Source organism: Danio rerio, chromosome 10 (genome assembly GCF_052040795.2).
Source record: "Danio rerio strain M-AB ecotype USA chromosome 10, GRCz13ab, whole genome shotgun sequence".
In the NCBI taxonomy this organism is placed as follows: domain Eukaryota; kingdom Metazoa; phylum Chordata; class Actinopteri; order Cypriniformes; family Danionidae; genus Danio; species Danio rerio.
Genome location: NC_141030.1, coordinates 46,631,750 through 46,652,500, shown reverse-complemented (window position 1 = coordinate 46,652,500; position 20,751 = coordinate 46,631,750). Strand labels below are relative to the sequence as shown.

Below are 20,751 nucleotides of genomic sequence, written 5' to 3'. Positions count from 1 at the left end.
ATCAAACTGCGAGACGACAGACCTGTGTCCTCCGGTGATGGCTGCAGCTGCTGAGACACTGACACACACACGCACACACACATCCAGCATCCAGAAGAAAACACTCTTTTCCAAAACTTGTATGTAAAGAACTGTTAGCGGTTTCAAGAAACTCCCTGCCACAGCATCAGTTTTAATAGAACTACCTTTATGAATATTATTTCTACGAGAAAGAGATAGCTATTCTATTATTTACAAGTGATTATGTTTTTGCTTCATTCATGCACATTATATAGTGTCTCCTGCTTATGTCTGTCCGTGCCTTTTACTTCGTATTTTCTTTTATGTTTTAGGATGTAAATGCAGTCACACTTCCTTGTAATTCCTTTTATTTGCCAAATCCCTTCACATGTTGAACTGTGGACGCTTGTTTCAACAGGGAGACTTTAAAAAAAGGTATGACTTTTTTTGTCTTGCTTGACTTTGATCTCAGAATTCTGAGGTTAAGTTTCAAATTTAAAAGTTTTGTACGATTTTTGAGAATGCCAGACTTGCAAAACAGTCAATAAACTGATATAACTGCAGGAAAAAATGTAATGTTTAGGACAAACTCACAATTAAGAAAAATCTGAATTTGAGGTTACATTTCTAGTGAAGATCCTGCAGTTTTTTCCCTATAATTCCTCTAAATATTACATGAAATTTGCATTTTGTGAGGGGAAAAAGCAGCAGTTACCAGCACAAAAAAGGTAAAAACTGCAAGATATAAAGCAGATCACAATGCTAAACAGCCTATAAACCTGCAAAATACACTACAGTTGAAGTTTTATAGCGCTGCAGACAAACTCAGAATTGTGAGATATCAACAAAATTACTGATAATTTTAATAAAATCTGCTAAAATGCACAATATTATTCCTTACAAACTTGCAATAGAAATGAAGGAAAAACTGTTTCTTATCAGAAATGTACTTTAAAATGGTATTTTCATGTCACAAAAATGGCCAAGATATAAATGAACTGCAAATATAAACAAAAAACTGAGCAAAAATCTGAATTTGAAGTCACATTTCAAGATATAAAGCAGCTTACAAAGCTAAACAGCCTATAAACCTGCAAAATTACACTAAAGCTTATAGAGCTGCAGACAAACTCAGAATTGTGAGATATCAACAAAAAATAATAGTTATTTTAATAATCTGCTAAATTGCAAGTTACATCATATTTTTTTCTTCATAATTCCCCACACAAATTATAAACTTGCAATAAAAATGAAGGAAAAACTGTTTCCAATGCAGAAAAATTACTTTAAAATGATATTTTGATAAATGATAAAATGATAAAAATTGCCAAAATATAAAAGAACTGCAAATGTGAAGTAAAAACCAAGCAAAAATCTGAATTTGAAGTCACATTTCAAGATATAAAGCAGCTCACAATGCTAAACAGCCTATAAACCTGCAAAATTACACTAAAGCTTATAGAGCTGCAGACAAACTCAGAATTGTGAGAAATCAACAAATATAATAGTAATTTAACAATCTGCTAATTGGCAAGTTACATCCTATTTTTCCCTCATAATTTCTCACAAAACTTACAAACTTGCAATAAAAATAAAGAAAAAGCTGTTTCTGATGCAGGAAAATTACTTTAATATAAAAGCACTGCAAATATAAAGTAAAAACCAAGCAAAAATGTGAATTTGAAGTCACATTTCATGTTAAGATCCTGCAGTTCTTCCCTAACATTTCTCTAAATATTTAATTAAACTTGCCTTTCTGAGAAAAAAATCTGCCGTTTTCAAGTCTCAAAAATGGCCAAGATATAAATGAACTGCAAATATAAACTAAAAACCAAGCAAAAATCTGAATTTGAAGTCACATTTCAAGATATAAAGCAGCTCACAATGCTAAACAGCCTATAAACCTGCAAAATTACACTAAAGTTGAAGTTTTATATCGCTGCAGACAAACTCAGAATTGTGAGATATCAACAAAAAATAATAGTTATTTTAATAATCTGCTAAATTGCAAGTTACATCATATTTTTTTCTTCATAATTCCCCACACAAATTATAAACTTGCAATAAAAATGAAGGAAAAACAGTTTCCAATGCAGAACAATTACTTTAAAATGCTATTTTGATAAATGATTAAATGATAAAAATTGTCAAAATATAAAAGACCTGCAAATGTAAAGCAAAAATCTGAATTTGAAGTCACATTTCAAGTTAAGATCCTGCAGTTTTTCTTTATAATTCCTCTAAATATTTAATTAAACTTGCATAACTGAGAAAAAAAATCTGCAGTTTTCAAGTCTCAAAAATGGCAAGATATAAAGCAGCTCACAATGCAAAACAGCCTATACACTTGCAAAATTACACTAAAGTTGAAGTTTTATAGCGCTGCAGACAAACTCAGAATTGTTCGAAATCAACAATTATAATAATTATCTGCTAATTTGCATGTTGCATAATACTTTCCCCTTATCATTCCTCACAAAACTTACAAACTTGCAATAGAAATGAAAGGAAAAAACTGTTTCTGATGCAGAAATCTACTTTAAAATGATATTTTCATGTCACTAAAATGGCCAAAATATAAAAGAACTGCAAATATAAACTAAATATAACCAAATTCAGATTTTTTTTAAAAAGTTAAGATCCTGCAGTTTTTCTTTATAATTCCTCTAAATATTAAATTAAACTTGCATTTCCGAAGAAAAAAAATCTGCAGTTTTCAAGTCTCAAACATTTCAAGATATAAAGCCGCTCACAATGCTAAACAGCCTATAAACCTGCAAAATTACACTAAAGTTGAAGTGTTATAGCGCTGCAGACAAACTCAGAATTGTGAGAAATCAACAAAAATAATATTGACTTAAAAATCTGCTAATTTGCAAGTTACTTTTTCCTCACAAACTTGCAATAAAAAATGAAGGAAAAACTGCTTCTGATGCAGGACAATGACTTTTCAAAAATGGCCAAAATATAACCTAAAAACCAAGAAAAATCTAAATTTGAAGTTACATTTCAAGTTAAGATCCTGCAGTTTTTCCCTAAAATTCCTCTAAATATTAAATTAAACTTGCATTTGTGAGGGGTGAAAAAACAGCAGCTTTCAAGTCTCAAAAATTACAAGATATTAAGCAGATCCCAATGCTAAACAGCCTATAAACCTGCAAAATTACACTAAAGTTCAGGCTTTATAGCGCTGCAGGCAAACTCAGATTTGTGAGAAATCAACAATAATAATAATAATAATAATAATAATAATAAAATGTTAAATTGCAAGTTGCATTATATTTTCCCCTCATAATTTCACACAAACCTTACAAACTTGCAATAGAAATTATGAAAAAACTGTTTCCAATGCAGAAAAATGACTTTGAAATTATATTTTTAAGTCACAAAAATAGCCAAAACAAACTCCGAATTGTGAGATATCAACAAAAGTAATAATAATAATTTTAAAAAATCTGTTAAATTGCAAGATACATAATATTTTTCACTTATAATCACTTAGAAAACTTGCAATATAAATGAAGCAAACGCTGTTTCTGATGCAGGAAAATGACTTTAAAATTATATTTTCATGTCACAAAATATAAAAGAACTGCAAATATAATCTGAAAACCAAGCAAAAATCTGAATTGTGATATTAAAAAAGTCAAAATGACCTTTTTTTATTGAATCTCACAGCAGAAACAAGCTTCCACGTTAACCTTAATCAATTATTTAACTATAAAACTACACACACACACACACACACACACACACACAGTACAAGCAGTCCACATGATCAAAATCTACAGCGTAATTGAAGAGTTTAGAATCTCCAGCCAGAATAAGTGAGCGATTGTGCCTGAGAACGAACACACACACACACACACACACACACTCCAGCGCAGAGGGCCGTGTGGCTGTCAAATGAAGGTTTTGGGGGACATGAAATATCCAGTGCAATCATTTTAACCATGCAGCAGGTTTCCTTGGAAGCGTCTCCCGGGTTTTAATGTATGAATGTAACATTACTGATTCATTTACATCTCTACAGCTTATGTTTCTACATGCGCTTAGTTGATGTTTCTAACCAAATAATGATGCAGTTTATGGATATGATCAAATGTGAAGGAGAAAAACAAACGGAGAGCGAGTCCTGGCAACCTTTGATTTATTTTTAACATCCTTATTTCCATCCTCCAGTATTGTAGATGATTTAGATCGGAGAATCATAGTGACGTCTGCCAATAGAAACCAATAAACACATCTGTCCCTCTTTTATAAAACAATGACCTTTCCTAGAACGCTGTTCGATCATCTCTCGGTATTGTTTCCTCAACAATGCTCATAAATAAATCTTTATTCACATGGCAACGCTGTGGATCTTGTTTGTTTTAGATCTGAACACAACACATTTTTTTGAAAGTAGTCTAATTTTACAGCTCCCCTAGAGATAAACAGTGGAGTTTTACTTTATATATATATATATATATATATATATATATATATATATATATATATATATATATATATATATATATATATTCAGATGATTTTCGGGTCTGGCGGAAACACTTTTAGCTTAGCTTAGCATAAATCATTGAATCGGATTAGACCATTAGCATCTCACTAAAAAATAGTCTGATTTTACTGTCCCTCTGGGATTAAACTGCTGATTTTTACCATTTTTTAACACATTCAGTTGATCTTTGGGTCTGGCGGGAACACTTTTAGCTTAGCTTAGCATAAATCATTGAATCGGATTAGACCATTAGCATCCGACTCGAAAATAGTCTAATTATACAGTTCCCCTATAGGGTTGAACAGTTATTTTTGCATTTTTTAAAAAACAATTGTGGGTCTGGCAGGGACACTTTTAGCTTAGCATAAATCATTGATTCGGATTAGACCATTAGCGTCTCGCTCAAAAAAAGTCTGACTATACAGTTCCCATAGGGTTTAACAGTTGAGTTTTAGCATTTTTAAATACATTGAGCTAATCTCCACGAACGCTTTTAGCTTAGCATAAATCATTGAATCAGATTAGACCATTAGCATCTCACTCTAAAGTAGTCTACTTTTACAGTTCTCCTAGGTCTAAACAGTTGAGTTTTACCATTTTAAAATACATTCAGCTAATCTTTGGGAACACTTTTAGCTTAGCTTAGCATAAATCATTGAATCGGATTAGACCATTAGCATCTCACTCGAAAATAGTCTAATTATTCAGTTCCCGTAGGGTTGAGCAGTTGAATTTTTGTATTTTTTGACAACATTCAGACAATCGTTGGGTCTGGCAGGGACACTTAGCTTAGCTTAGAATAAATCATTGAATCAGATTAGACCATTAGCATCTCACCCGAAAATAGCATAATTATACAGTTCCCCTAGGGTTGAACAGTTGTTTTAGCTTTTTTTTTTTTTTTTAACAATCGTTGGGTCTTGCAGGGACACTTTTAGTTTAGCTTAGCATAAATCATTGAATCGGATTAGACCATTAGCATCTTACTCAAAAATAGTCTCATTGCACAGTTCCCATAGGGTTTAACAGTTGAGTTTTAGCATTTTTAAATACATTCAGCTAATCTCTATGAACACTTTTAGCTTAGCTTAGCATAAATCATTGAATTGGATTAGACCATTAGCATCTCACTCGAAAATAGTCTAACTGTTCCCCTAGAGCTAAACAGTTGAGTTTTACCAGTTTTAAATACATTCAGCTTATCTTTGGGAACACTTTTAGCTTAGCTTAGCATAAATCATTGAATAATTAGCTAAGCACAGATCATTGACTCGGGTTAGACCATTAGCATCTCACTCGAAAATAGTCTAATTATACAGTTCCCATTGGGTTGAGCAGTTGAGTTTTAGTATTTTTTGACAACATTCAGACAATCATTGGGTCTGGCAGGGACACTTAGCTTAGCTTAGAATAAATCGTTAAATCAGATTAGACCATTAGCATCTCGCTCGAAAATAGTCTAATAGTACATTTCCCATAGGGTTGACCAATTGTTTTGGCATTTTTTTAAAACAATCTTTGGGTCTGGCAGGGACACTTTTAGCTTAGCATAAATCATTGACCCGGATTAGATCATTAGCATCTCGTTCAAAAAATTGTTTAATCTTTCAGTTCCACTTAGGTTAAACAGTTGATTAACAGTTGTTAAACTGTTGTTTTTTACCATTTTTAAATACATTCAGCCAATCTTCAGGGCACTTTTAGCTTAGCATAAATCATTGACTCGGATTAGAACATTAGTGTCTCACTCAAAAATAGTCTAATTATAGAGTTCCCCTAGGGTTATACAGTTGAGTTTTAGCATTTTTAAATACATTCAGCCAATGTCTGGGAACAATTTTAGCTTCGCTTAGCATAAATCACTGAATCAGATTAGACCATTAGCATCTCACTCGAAAATAGTCTACTTTAACTGTTCCCCTAGGGCTAAACAGTTGAGTTTTAACATTTTTAAATACATTCAGCTAAACTTTGGGAACACTTTTAGCTTAGCTTAGCATAAATCACTGAATCAGATTAGACCATTAGCATCTGACTAAAAAATAATCTATACAGTTCTCATAGGGTTTAACAGTTGAGTTTTAGCATTTTTTTTTTTAAACATTCAGATGATCGTTGAGTCTGGCAGGAACACTTTTAGCTTAGCTGAGCGAGATGCTAATGGTCTAATCCGATTCAATTATTTATGCTAAGCTAAAATTGTTCCCGGAGATCATCTGAATGCATTTAAAAATGGCAAAACTCAACTGTTTAGCCCTAGGGGAACTGTACAATTAGACTAGTTTTGAGAAAGATGCTAATGGTCCAATCCGATTAAATGACTTATGCTAAGCTAAACTAAAAATGCTCCCACCAGATCCACAGATCGGCTAAATAAAAGTAAAAAAAATGGTGAAACTCAACTGTTTAAGTCTAGACAAGCTGCAAAATTAGCTTTTCTTTTAATGGCGTGATCATTTAAGACTTTATAATATGCCTCATTTCTCAAACAGAGCAAAAGTACATTCATTAATACATTTATTATTATTTTAGTCCATACTGAACAGATGTTTCTCAGTGCAAACAGCATCTGCATCCACATTTCTTGCTTAGAGCTTCACTGTGAAACAGGCGGTCCAAAAGCATCCATGGTTTCCATCACCAGAGACAAATGGTCCAAGAATGAACTGACAGAAACACGGAGAATACGAGCTTCATCTGCAGCCCAGCTCCTACATGACAAAAGGAGAAACCAGTTCCATTTAATATAGTGACATGTATTGCTGTAACCATCAGACCACTTACTGGAAAAGCACTTTATAATGTGTAAACTGGAGTGTTGGTCAGTTTCAAAATACTTTTTAAATTGTTTTCTTTTTATAATTGCTCAACTCAACACTAAAAATCCATACACACTCCCTGACTAAAGTCTTGTCGCCTGTCCAAGTTTTAGGAACTACAAATAATACCTTGACTTCTAGTTGGTCATTATCAGAAGTGGCTTACAGACTTTTGTGGGTGCTTATATGGGTGACTTATGGGTGCTTCACCCAGGGTGCCATTTAAACTAGAATCATGCTAATAACATGCTAATCCATGCTAGAAACATGTTAGTAACATGCTAATTCAGGCTAGAATCATGCTAATAACATGCTAATTCATGCTAGAAACATGTTAGTAACATGCTAATTCATGCTAGAATCATGCTAATAACATGCTAATTCATGCTAGAATTATGCTAGAATCATGCTAATAACATGCTAATTCTTGCTAGAAACATGTTAGTAACATGCTAATTCATGCTAGAATCATGTTAGTAACATGCTAATTCAGGCTAGAATCATGCTAATAACATGCTAATTCATGCTAGATACATGTTAGTAACATGCTAATTCAGGCTAGAATCATGCTAATAACATGCTAATTCATGCTAGAAACATGTTAGTAACATGCTAATTCAGGCTAGAATCATGCTAATAACATGCTAATTCATGCTAGATACATGTTAGTAACATACTAATTCATGCTAGAATCATGCTAATAACATGCTAATTCATGCTAGAATTATGCTAGAATCATGCTAATAACATGCTAATTCTTGCTAGAAACATGTTAGTAACATGCTAATTCATGCTAGAATCATGTTAGTAACATGCTAATTCAGGCTAGAATCATGCTAATACCATGCTAATTCATGCTAGATACATGTTAGTAACATGCTAATTCATGCTAGAATCATGCTAATAACATGCTAATTCATGCTAGAAACATGTTAGTAACATGCTAATTCAGGCTAGAATCATGCTAATAACATGCTAATTCATGCTAGAAACATGTTAGTAACATGCTAATTCATGCTAGAATCATGCTAATAACATGCTAATTCATGCTAGAAACATGTTAGTAACATGCTAATTCATGCTAGAATCATGCTAATAACATGCTAATTCATGCTAGATACATGTTAGTAACATGCTAATTCAGGCTAGAATCATGCTAATAACATGCTAATTCATGCTAGATACATGTTAGTAACATGCTAATTCATGCTAGAATCATGCTAATAACATGCTAATTCATGCTAGAAACATGTTAGTAACATGCTAATTCATGCTAGAATCATGCTAATAACATGCTAATTCATGCTAGAAACATGTTAGTAACATGCTAATTCAGGCTAGAATCATGCTAATACCATGCTAATTCATGCTAGATACATGTTAGTTACATGCTAATTCATGCTAGAATCATACTAGTAACATGGTAATTCATGCTAGAAACATGTTAGTAACATGCTAATTCATGCTAGAAACATGTTAGTAACATGCTAATTTAGTCTAGAATCATGCTAATAACATGCTAATTCATGCTAGATACATGTTAGTAACATGCTAATTCATGTTAGAATTATGCTAACAACATGCTGATTCTTACATGCTAATTCATGCTAGAATCATGCTTGCAACAAGCTAATCTGTGGTAGAATCATGCTACCAACATGCTAATTTATGCTAGAATCATGCTAACAACATGCTGATTCTTACATGCTAATTTATGCTAGAATCATGTTAACAACATGCTAATTTTTACATGTTAACTCATGCTAGAATCATGCTAACAACATACTAATTAATGCTAGAATCATGCTAGTAACATGCTAATTCATGCTAATTAATGCTAGAATCATGCTAGTAACATGCTAATTCATGCTAATTAATGCCAGAATCATGCTAGTAACATGATAATTCATGCTAAAATCATGTTAACATCCTGATTCTTACATGCAAATTCATTCTAAAATCATGCTAACAACATGCTAATTCATGCTAAAAACATGCTAGTAACATGCTAATTCATGCTAGAATCATGCTAATTCATGCTAGTAGCATGCTAATTCAAGCTAGAATCATGCTAATAACATGCTAATTCATGCTAGAATCATGCTAAAACATGCTAATTCATGCTAGAATCGTGCTAACAACATGGTAATTCATGCAAGACTCATGTTAATAACATGCTAATTCATGCTAAAAACATTCTAATTCATGCTAACAACATGCTAATTCATGCTAGAATCAGGTTAACAACATGCTAATTCATGCTAAAACATGATAGTAGCATGCTAATTCAAGCTAGAATCATGCTAGTAACATGCTAATCCTTGCTAGAAACATGCTAACATATATGTACTTATTTATGCCGTCTGTATTACACTTCATGAAGACTACTTTAGCTATTTACACTTTAAAACCACTTCAAACTTTCAGACTCCGCTTTTCAAGCCACCATAAAGTTTGTCCTCAAACTTTAATATCTAGTTGATCATTTGATAGCAGAAGTGGCTTATATGAAAGGCAAAAGCCTCTAGATTTTTTGACAGTAGGTCAATAAATAAGAAGTAATAATAAATAAATAAATTAGGTTCAACGCCGGTAAAGCAAACTGATGCATGCGCGCAGAAAACCATTCCCGTGCGCCTCACGCACTCCTGTGTAAATCCCGGTTGTTTGCACGTATGCAGATAAAATACGCAGCGCTCATGCGGCGTGAAACCGGAGTAACAGAATTTTGTGGGTGGTTATATGGGTGGTTCGCCCAGGGTGCCATTTAAACTAGAACCTCCACTGCCCTTCCCTATCGTCGTGGACAGCACGCACAGACCTTCAATAAACAGCAATGGCAATTTAATATTTACCTTATTTACCTTACCATCAATAGAAGAAGCTGCATTAATAATATTTTGGCTCAAAAAGGAATTTGGATAATTGATATTATTATGGTCTGTATAATAAATGTGTGTGTGTGTGTGTGTGTGTGTGTGTGTGTGTGTGTGTGTGTATGTATAATAATGCGTTTTGTTCAGTTTGTTCATTTGTTTGTTTTATTAATTAACTAATTAATCTTCATTAATTTTAGACATGGCGTATACTCTATGCTGTACAATAAAAGTATGTGAAAAAAACTGAAAAGTTATTTAAATATATTTGTAAAAAGTGTTTTTAAACTAAATTTTTTTTTTATTTTTATTTGGTTTGCACATGTACTTGCTGAATTATTTCAAGGAATAAATTGCAATATTTTGAGAGTAATTAATTAAATGAATTAAAACCATAATATTTTCATTTACCAGAAACAAAAATAAAACATTACACTGAATTCATTATTTTTTGTGTGGCACTCCAAGATTTGGTGCGACCCCTTCTGGCCACCCCTAAGAAAATATTCAGGGGGCGCCACTGGTAGTGTATGAGAATGACAGTGTATGGGTATTTCCCAGAGATGGGTTGCGGCTGAAAGGGCATTCGTTGAGAAACATATGCTGAAATAGTTGGTGGTTCATTCTGCTGTGGCAAACCCTGATGAATAAATGGACTAAGTCGAAGGAAAATAAATGAATGAACAAGTGAACTTGAACTATTCCAAACCGAAAGCTCTTGTTCATTAATCAACATTAGGCATCTATCACATTAAACGGGCTGGTGCTTTAAATTAAAACGAATTAGTCCCGTGTGGGAATGTGTGTCGACCTAAATTTAAGTCTGAATGAGGGCAACAATTCTGATCTTCACTCTTATTTCCCCAGTATAAACTCACACAGACAGCGTCTGTCCAGACACACACAGACTTTTGCTGATTCCTCCTTTCCTGGGTTCGGGATCTGGAGATAAAGACTGCAGAGCGATATTTGCCTCTCTTTCAGTCGGGAACGGGACTTTTAAGAAGCTGAAGTTTTGGAGTTAAAGTATTTTTATGGATTTTGGCAAATCTAATGAACTGCGCATGTCTGTTAGCGATTAAACACCGCGCGCAAACAGCAGGTAAGAGAATAAAACCCTTAACATAACTTACGACACAAAAGAAGAGTTCAAATGTGTTAAAAGTGGCTTATTTGTACAGCTAGAAAAGGCATTAAAAGGATACAACTCCAGTTTTCCATTTGCACCGTTTTCACTCATGCAAGCCGCCATTTTGGTTTGTTTTGTTGTTCTGCTTCAGATTAAAGGCGGCATTTTCGTCATTTTTTTATCAACTTTGTTTTCTTAAAGTCACATTCGACAAATTTGGGAGTACCTAACATTCAACCTATGCATTTAACCTATTTTAGTGAGCGTGATGATAGGTTAAAATTTAATAATTGCGATTATTTTTATTAATTTAGATTTTAAGCATCTAAGAACATATGAATAAATAAAAATAGCATTAAATTACATTTACTGAAGTTATTATATATACAAAATGTGTAAAAAAGCAGATTGGTGAATGTGTATAATGTAAAAATATGACTTAAATGATGTTCCGTTGTCATTTAGAGTAACATATGTGTTTTCACATGAAATGACATGCTTATTCTGACCTGCACTTATTAAAATGTCTAGTATTAACGAAAACAAAAAATGCTCCTTGCAGAATTATTGTCATTAAACGTCTCTTGCTCTAAAAACACCTTACAATGTTTATATATATATATAGTATTGAAAAAACAAACATTATTTAGTTAACAAACATAATTCTTCAAAATAAACTAAAAAGTTAAACATTTAAACAAGAACTTCTTCTAAAACAATGACTTCATATTCTATTTATGTTATACATTGTTATTCGTTTAATTAATTGATTAAACGTCCAATTGTCTTGAGATTTATAACCTACATTAGTTAAAAAATATGAAAATATAAATTTGTAATTATAAAGTATTTTACATTCAATCTATTTTAGTGTTAATTTTTTTACAGTATTTGATGTTATACTCGTGATGATAGGTTAAAAACAAATAATTGCAAATTATTTTTTTATATTTCAGATTTTAAAAGTCTATAGGGAAAAAAGCAGATTTGTAAATATGTATAATGTCAAATATGAGTCAAATGATCTTCCTTTGCATTTAGAGTAACATGATGCCCTTCCAGCTGCAACCCATCACTGGGAAACACCCGTACATTCTCATTTACACTCATACACTACGGACAATTTAGCCTACCCAATTCACCTGTACCACATGTGTTTGGACTGTGGGGGAAACCGGAGCACCCGGAGGAAACCCACGCCAACACGGGGAGAACTGGAAAACTCTGCACAGAAATGCCAACTGACCCAGCCAGGACTCAAACCAGCGACCGATATAAATAAATAAATAAATAAATAAATAAATAAATAAATAAATAAATAAATAAATAAATAAATAAACAAATAAATAATTGAAGTGTAACGTTATGTTGTTTATATCCAGGAAAACCCACATTGCATTTTCTGTTTAAAAGACATAAGAGCCACAAAAAAACACTTCGAAGCAGGCTGAGCTTAACTACTAATTTATGCGACATCGGAGAGAAAAATACAAATGAACATTTTATACAAACAAGTATTTATAACTAAGCAAATGAAAAATTTAATACATATTGTTATAAAATATCATAACAAACATAAAAGAGTAACTATCAATAATATAGGTAAATGAAACAAGTTACGAATAAGCTTTACCTTATCCGTCCTCCCCCGTGATGCTGCTCAGAGTTGGTATCGGCCAGCTGAAGCGGGAGGTATAAATATCCACTGCTCCCAGTCAATCTGTTTGACAGTGATCGCGGAGATGCAGGACACGCACAGTCGTTTCATAGGAACCTCGACCCAAACAACGGTTGAAGAAACCTGACGAAGCCTGTGACGGAAACAGTAAGTGTGCTTTTTTTAACGTAGTACTAAGATTGGATAACTCAAGTGTGTCAGAGTTGTTATTAGTATAGTCCACCTACGACATAAACCATCTAACGTTACTTTACATTATAAAACTAAATTAAAACGTTGAGAATGAGTTGGCTTTTAACGCCGTAACACGCTAAGTTAAACAGCAAATCGATAGATCTAAAGTGAGACTATGGATTTGTGATTTAAATTAAAGTTGTTAAGAGCTCATTGGTCTCATTTTTTTCAACTTTAGTTAACGTGTAATGCTGCTGTTTTAACATAAACATCATTATGACGCTTAAAAGTTAACTTTGTGGTATTTTCTTCTGGTAAAATTCGCTTTTTAAGGCCTAAAACAAAGGCTGATTGGCCCAAAAGCTTCATCCTGGGTTAGTGACTCCGACAAATGCCTAACGTTACAAACATTGCCCTCACTTTTCAATAAACAAATAAATAATCAGCCAGTCAGTATCAATATAGCCAAATATTGCTAATTGCATGTTTTAATCAGTTTGTGTAAACCGGCAAAATTAATGTTGTACCAACCTATTCTTAACTATTATGCAAAATAGACTTAAATACAAATGCATAATGACCTTAAATAATTACAATGGGACACTGAAATCACATTTCCTTTCACTGTGTAATTAAATAAATAAAAAATTAAGTTATAGTTAGAGTAATTGCATTTTGTAAAGAGGTTGTTCGAGGGCCTATATTATGAATATAGTTATTATATTTAATTAACAATATGGCGTCAACCAAATTCTTAATACATATAAATTATAATAATAATAATACAAAACTACGCAAAATAAATAAATAGCAATAGTAGTATTTGAGGTAAAGTTAGTTTTATATTATCACATTTGTTGAGTGGCAACTTGCTCCCTGATTGTTTATCATGCTACTTTGTTGGGTGTGAAATGGCGTGCAAGTATTACTTCAAAACAACATTAGCACTGTTAAATTGACTCTGAACAATATTGAACTTTGATAGTTGTTGGCTGCTAATATGATTTCACTATTTAGAAATAGCAGAGAATACTTTTCTGAAATTATATTATTAAGAAGAAAGTCTGAATGTGTGAATATAAACCAACTTTACCCCAATATAGTAGTATTATAGTAATCTATAGCAATCTAAAACAGGATATATCAAAATATGCTTAAAGGCTTTCAGAACACACTCAGCAGGTGATGGACTCGGTTTGTTTTCTGTCTGGATAATGATGAGTTGTTTCCCCCACACCAAGTCTATGGGACTGACCCTCTGCGTCAGGTGGGGTGACGCTCTCGCTCTGCTCAGTCACTTTTTCCATGGTCAATACCTGCCCAAACATCTCTCACTCTTCAGTGGAGTTCAGTGGTGAAGCTTCGATTGGTGGGTGACTGTAAGCCGGGGTCCAGTTCAGTTTCACTCTGGGCGGCTGATGTGTGTTCTGGAGGTGTAGTGATGATGAGGGTCAGAAGGATAACAGCTACTACATTTGGGTTAAATCTCCATTAAAAAGACAAATATTAACATTAATTGACTCGAATTCATAAATCTGCTCATATTCAGTTTGCTTTATAATCTTAACATCTGGCCTTCATAAAAATGAAAATAACAATCATTACTAAATGTAAGTGCGCATTAGAATTAGTTTGTGGTTAAGATTGGAAAATCTAAATCTAGCTTTTATCAAACATAGAGGTAAAGTTGGTTTTATATTTGCACATTTGTTCATTAAGAAGTCTTTATATTGTTTACCATTTTACTTTGAATATTCGATCGGAATTAGCATGCAGGTATGACTTGAAAACAACATTAACACTGTTTATTTGACTGTGAACAATGCTGTACTTTGATAGTCATTGGCTGCTAATAAAATTTCGCAATTTAGAGTTTGCAAATAATACTTTAATGAAATTATAATATTAAGGGGAAAGTCTGAATGTGCGAATATAAAACCAACTTTACCTCTATTTATCAAACTGCTCTCTCTTGACCAATCGTCACCTTTGACTAAGGTTCTGAATGATTTTGAGATATTAAGCTTCAAAGTATTTTCAGTCCGTAGCAAACAGTATGTGTGTAACATTTGTTGTTTAAATAAGAAGTCTTAATGTAAACAACTTATAAAAAACATTCTATAGTGTAAATAAGTTGTCGTTTAATAATAATATGTCAATATTTTGTCAATTATGACAAAAATGTCAGATAAAACCGTATAATTCTAATGTGACGCAATGTTAGGTAAGTTACTCCAAAAGTAATTACTAATTACATGATTTAAATTGTATTTAAATTACTATTCGGGTTTATCTGAAATGTAATGTAACTTAAATGTAAATGTAATGTGGAGTAACGTAATATTTCTCATGTCTTTGATTATTAGTAAAGTTGAATGTTTAAGTGCTGAGATTATATGAGGACCTTTAGTTGATTCTTTAGTTGAAACTGTTATGCTAAACCTGAGTAACAAAAAACATCTACAATTGCTGTGGTTTTCTGAATTTATATCCTGCATTATCATGAACTAATTTCTTAATTTTTTTGCCTAAAGCACGTGCAAAATAACTACTTAATGATATTGATAAATATGTGCAAATTTGAAAATAAATAAATAAATAAATGTAAATGTGTATTAGAAGTAGTTTGTTGTTGAGATTGGAAAAGAAAATACTGAATTAGTTTCTCTTGGCAAAAAAAAACTGTTAATAGAATTTAAATAACGAAAAAGTTACAATAAGAATTGACAATGTTACAAAAAGATTGTTGGCATAATTATTTACTTTACATATGAAGTGAAAGGCTCCATGATAATGTCCGAGGCTCAGAGACACTCTCTCTGTTCAAAACCTGATGAAAGACCAATCTTTTTAGTAAAGCGTACACACAATGCATCACAAAATGGTATGATGTGTGCTCCATGTAGGTGAGTGAGCTTGATAAACCAGCTGTAGGACACACTCCTCCTGTCTTAATGCACCAGACAATTGTTAGAAATACTCATGCTTCTCATGTTTCTTCATATAACTGCTGTTTTCATTTATCATTAGAATTAGTTTGTGGTTAAGATTGGAAGATCTAAATCTAGCTTTTATCAAACATAGAGGTAAAGTTGGTTTTATATTTGCACATTTGTTCATTAAGAAGTCTTTATATTGTTTACCATTTTACTTTGAATATTCGATCGGAATTAGCATGCAGGTATGACTTGAAAACAACATTAACACTGTTTATTTGACTGTGAACAATGCTGTACTTTGATAGTCATTGGCTGCAAATATGATTTGGCAATTTAGAGTTTGCAAATAATACTTTAATGAAATTATAATATTAAGGGGAAAGTCTGAATGTGCGAATATTAAACCAACTTTACCTCTATTTATCAAACTGCTCTCTCTTGACCAATCGTCACCTTGGATTTATAAGGTTCTCTCTGCGTTCTGAATGATTTTGAGATATTGAGCTTCAAAGTATTTTCAGTTCGTAGCAAACAGTATGTGCGTAACATTTGTTGTTTAAATAACTAGCCTTAATGTAAACAACTTATAAAAAACATCCTATAGTGTAAATAAGTTGTCGTTTAATAAGAATATGTCAATAACTCAATTTTGACAAAAATGTCAGATAAAACCTTATAATTCTAATGTGACGCAATGTTAGGTGAGTTACTCCAAAAAGTAATTACTAATTACATGATTTAAATTGTATTTAAATTACTATTCTGGTTTATCTGAAATGTAATGTAACTTAAATGTAAATGTAACGTGGAGTAACGTAATATTTCTCATGTCTTTGATTATTAGTAAAGTTGAATGTTTAAGTGCTGAGATTATATGAGGACCTTTAGTTGATTCTTTAGTTGAAACTGTTATGCTAAACCTGAGTAACAAAAAACATCTACAATTGCTGTGGTTTTCTGAATTTATATCCTGCATTATCATGAACTAATTTCTTAATTTTTTGCCTAAAGCACGTGCAAAATAACCACTTAATGGTATTGATAAATATGTGCAAATTTGAAAATAAATAAATAAATGTAAATGTGTATTAGAAGTAGTTTGTTGTTGAGATTGGAAAAGAAAATACTGAATTAGTTTCTCTTGGCAAAAAAAAACTGTTAATAGAATTTAAATAACGAAAAAGTTACAATAAGAATTGACAATGTTACAAAAAGATTGTTGGCATAATTATTTACTTTACATATGAAGTGAAAGGCTCCATGATAATGTCCGAGGCTCAGAGACACTCTCTCTGTTCAAAACCTGATGAAAGACCAATCTTTTTAGTAAAGCGTACACACAATGCATCACAAAATGGTATGATGTGTGCTCCATGCAGGTGAGTGAGCTTGATAAACCAGCTGAGAGACACACTCCTCCTGTCTTAATGCACCAGACAATTGTTAGAAATACTCATGCTTCTCATGTTTATTCATATAACTGCTGTTTTCATTTATAGCACTTTGTTTTTGCCTTTATTTAATATCTCATGTTTAAATACGCTATGAACAGCAGCTACGCTAATTATATTTTTATTCTCTATTTCCACCTGGGGATTCTCATCCCGAGACCTCTAGAGATTGTGACCTGTAAAGAGATGATGGCAACCATAGAGGACTCCTAGAGGTATCCATAGTCCTGGACCAGGCCGTATCCTGAGCAGATGCTGTGGTGGTCATGGAGGAGTGAAGAGCGTGAGACTGATTGCTGAAAGACCCTAGTGCAGAGCTATTCAATTGGCGGCCCAAACAAAGTACTAAGATTGGATAACTCAAGTGTGTCAGAGTTGTTATTAGTATAGTCCACCTACGACATAAACCATCTAACGTTACTTTACATTATAAAACTAAATTAAAACGTTGAGAATGAGTTGGCTTTTAACGCCGTAACACGCTAAGTTAAACAGCAAATCGATAGATCTAAAGTGAGAATATGGATTTGTGTTTGAAATTAAAGTTGTTAAGAGCTCATTGGTCTCATTTTTTCAACTTTAGTTAACGTGTAATGCTGCTGTTTTAACATAAACATCATTATGACGCTTAAAAGTTAACTTTGTGGTATTTTCTTCTGGTAAAATTCGCTTTTTAAGGCCTAAAACAAAGGCTGATTGGCCCAAAAGCTTCATCCTGGGTTAGTGACTCCGACAAATGCCTAACGTTACAAACATTGCCCTCACTTTTCAATAAACAAATAAATAATCAGCCAGTCAGTATCAATATTGCTAATTGCATGTTTTAATCAGTTTGTGTAAACCGGCAAAAATAATGTTGTACCAACCTATTCTTAACTATTATGCAAAATATACTTAAATACAAATGCATAATGACCTTAAATAATTACAATGGGACACTGAAATCACATTTCCTTTCACTGTGTAATTAAATAAATAAAAAATTAAGTTATAGTTAGAGTAATTGCATTTTGTAAAGAGGTTGTGCGAGGGCCTATATTATGAATATAGTTATTATATTTAATTAACAATATGGCGTCAACCAAATTCTTAATACATATAAATTATAATAATAATAATACAAAACTACGCAAAATAAATAAATAGCAATAGTAGTATTTGAGGTAAAGTTAGTTTTATATTATCACATTTGTTGAGTGGCAACTTGCTCCCTGATTGTTTATCATGCTACTTTGTTGGGTGTGAAATGGCGTGCAAGTATTACTTCAAAACAACATTAGCACTATTAAATTGACTCTGAACATTATTGAACTTTGATAGTTGTTGGCTGCTAATATGATTTCACTATTTAGAAATAGCAGAGAATACTTTTCTGAAATGCTATTATTAAGAAGAAAGTCTGAATGTGTGAATATAAACCAACTTTACCCCAATATAGTAGTATTATAGTAATCTATAGCAATCTAAATCAGGATATATCAAAATATGCTTAAAGGCTTTCAGAACACACTCAGCAGGTGATGGACTCAGTTTGTTTTCTGTCTGGATAATGATGAGTTGTTTCCCCCACACCAAGTCTATGGGACTGACCCTCTGCGTCAGGTGGGGTGACGCTCTCGCTCTGCTCAGTCACTTTTTCCATGGTCAATACCTGCCCAAACATCTCTCACTCTTCAGTGGAGTTCAGTGGTGAAGCTTCGATTGGTGGGTGACTGTAAGCCGGGGTCCAGTTCAGTTTCACTCTGGGCGGCTGATGTGTGTTCTGGAGGTGTAGTGATGATGAGGGTCAGAAGGATAACAGCTACTACATTTGGGTTAAATCTCCATTAAAAAGACAAATATTAACATTAATTGACTCGAATTCATAAATCTGCTCATATTCAGTTTGCTTTATAATCTTAACATCTGGCCTTCATAAAAATGAAAATAACAATCATTACTAAATGTAAGTGCGCATTAGAATTAGTTTGTGGTTAAGACTGGAAGATCTAAATCTAGCTTTTATCAAACATAGAGGTAAAGTTGGTTTTATATTTGCACATTTGTTCATTAAGAAGTCTTTATATTGTTTACCATTTTACTTTAAATATTCGATCGGAATTAGCATGCAGGTATGACTTAAAAACAACATTAACACTGTTTATTTGACTGTGAACACTGCTGTACTTTGATAGTCATTGGCTGCTAATATGATTTGGCAATTTAGAGTTTGCAAATAATACTTTATTGAAATTATAATATTAAGAAGAAAGTCCAAATGTGCGAATATAAAACCAACTTTACCTCTATTTATCAAACTGCTCTCTCTTGACCAATCGTCACCTTGGATTTATAAGGTTCTCTCTGCGTTCTGAATGATTTTGAGATATTGAGCTTCAATGTATTTTCAGTTCGTAGCAAACAGTATGTGTGCAACATTTGTTGTTTAAATAACTAGCCTTAATGTAAACAACTTATAAAAAACATCCTATAGTGTAAATAAGTTGTCGTTTAATAAGAATATGTCAATAACTCAATTATGACAAAAATGTCAGATAAAACTTTATAATTCTAATGTGACGCAATGTTAGGTGAGTTACTCCAAAAGTAATTACTAATTACATGATTTAAATTGTATTTAAATTACTATTCTGGTTTATCTGAAATGTAATGTAACTTAAATGTAAATGTAACGTATTATTTCTCATGTCTTTGATTATTAGTAAAGTTGAATGTTTAAGGGCTGAGTCATCTTCTCATCAGTGACATGCATCTAAACAGTCTCTGGGTCAATGCGTGTGAAGAATTTGGACATCTTGTACACTTTTAATGCTTCCAAACAGTTTGCTTCAATAATAAAGTGCACGTTTTGAGGTAATGGTGGGTATCGTTTGGTGTTATTTCAATACCGGTGCTTAATCAATACTTTTAAAATGGTACCGGTGCCAAAACGGTGCATGAACCGACACTTTTTAGCCACAAAATTATTTGACAAAAAATATTATATTTTAATAATTAGAATTGAACAATATAAATATATATTTATAAGTTTAAAGTAAACATCAACTCATATATTATATATTTGAATTGCATTAATATATTTCTTTTGATCAACCCTATTTTGAGGTAGTTCATTATGATGCGATTGACCTTCTACGTGTGATTTGATTGGACAGGAGTCACAGGACTGATTTTAATAATTCCC

The 20,751-nt window shown here is 32.5% G+C and overlaps 2 protein-coding genes and 2 long non-coding RNA genes across 5 annotated transcripts in view; 2 read left to right on the top strand and 2 right to left on the bottom strand.

Annotated features, from left to right (window-relative positions):
- Positions 1 to 4,353, top strand: part of zgc:100918 — a 16,987-nt gene extending 12,634 nt beyond the window's left edge. Inside the window, exons 6-7 of one of the 2 annotated variants that reach the window (XR_015500335.1) lie at positions 1 to 1,163; positions 1,481 to 4,353. The exon at positions 1 to 1,163 is cut by the window's left edge and continues 36 nt beyond it. Coding sequence is in view for 1 of the 2 variants with exons in the window: in NM_001005591.1 (NP_001005591.1) it covers positions 1 to 54 (54 nt within the window). In the remaining variant the exon portion in view is untranslated. 2 annotated transcript variants of the gene reach the window in all.
- A 2,652-nt stretch (positions 4,354 to 7,005) lies between these two features.
- On the bottom strand, positions 7,006 to 11,479 carry lage3 (L antigen family member 3). The gene is made up of 3 exons (NM_001386805.1): positions 11,402 to 11,479; positions 11,075 to 11,203; positions 7,006 to 7,212 (listed from the first exon to the last, which is right to left on the bottom strand). The coding sequence occupies exons 1-3, from the start codon at positions 11,446 to 11,448 to the stop codon at positions 7,098 to 7,100; spliced, it is 291 nt and encodes a 96-aa protein (NP_001373734.1). The 5' UTR covers positions 11,449 to 11,479; the 3' UTR covers positions 7,006 to 7,097.
- On the top strand, positions 11,064 to 13,388 carry LOC147835180 (uncharacterized). Its single transcript, XR_015501600.1, has 2 exons — positions 11,064 to 11,298; positions 13,057 to 13,388. It is a non-coding gene; the product is annotated as an uncharacterized LOC147835180 (long non-coding RNA).
- On the bottom strand, positions 13,052 to 18,798 carry LOC147835179 (uncharacterized). Its single transcript, XR_015501620.1, has 3 exons — positions 16,522 to 18,798; positions 15,121 to 16,241; positions 13,052 to 14,840 (listed from the first exon to the last, which is right to left on the bottom strand). It is a non-coding gene; the product is annotated as an uncharacterized LOC147835179 (long non-coding RNA).
- Positions 18,799 to 20,751: the final 1,953 nt, after the last annotated feature.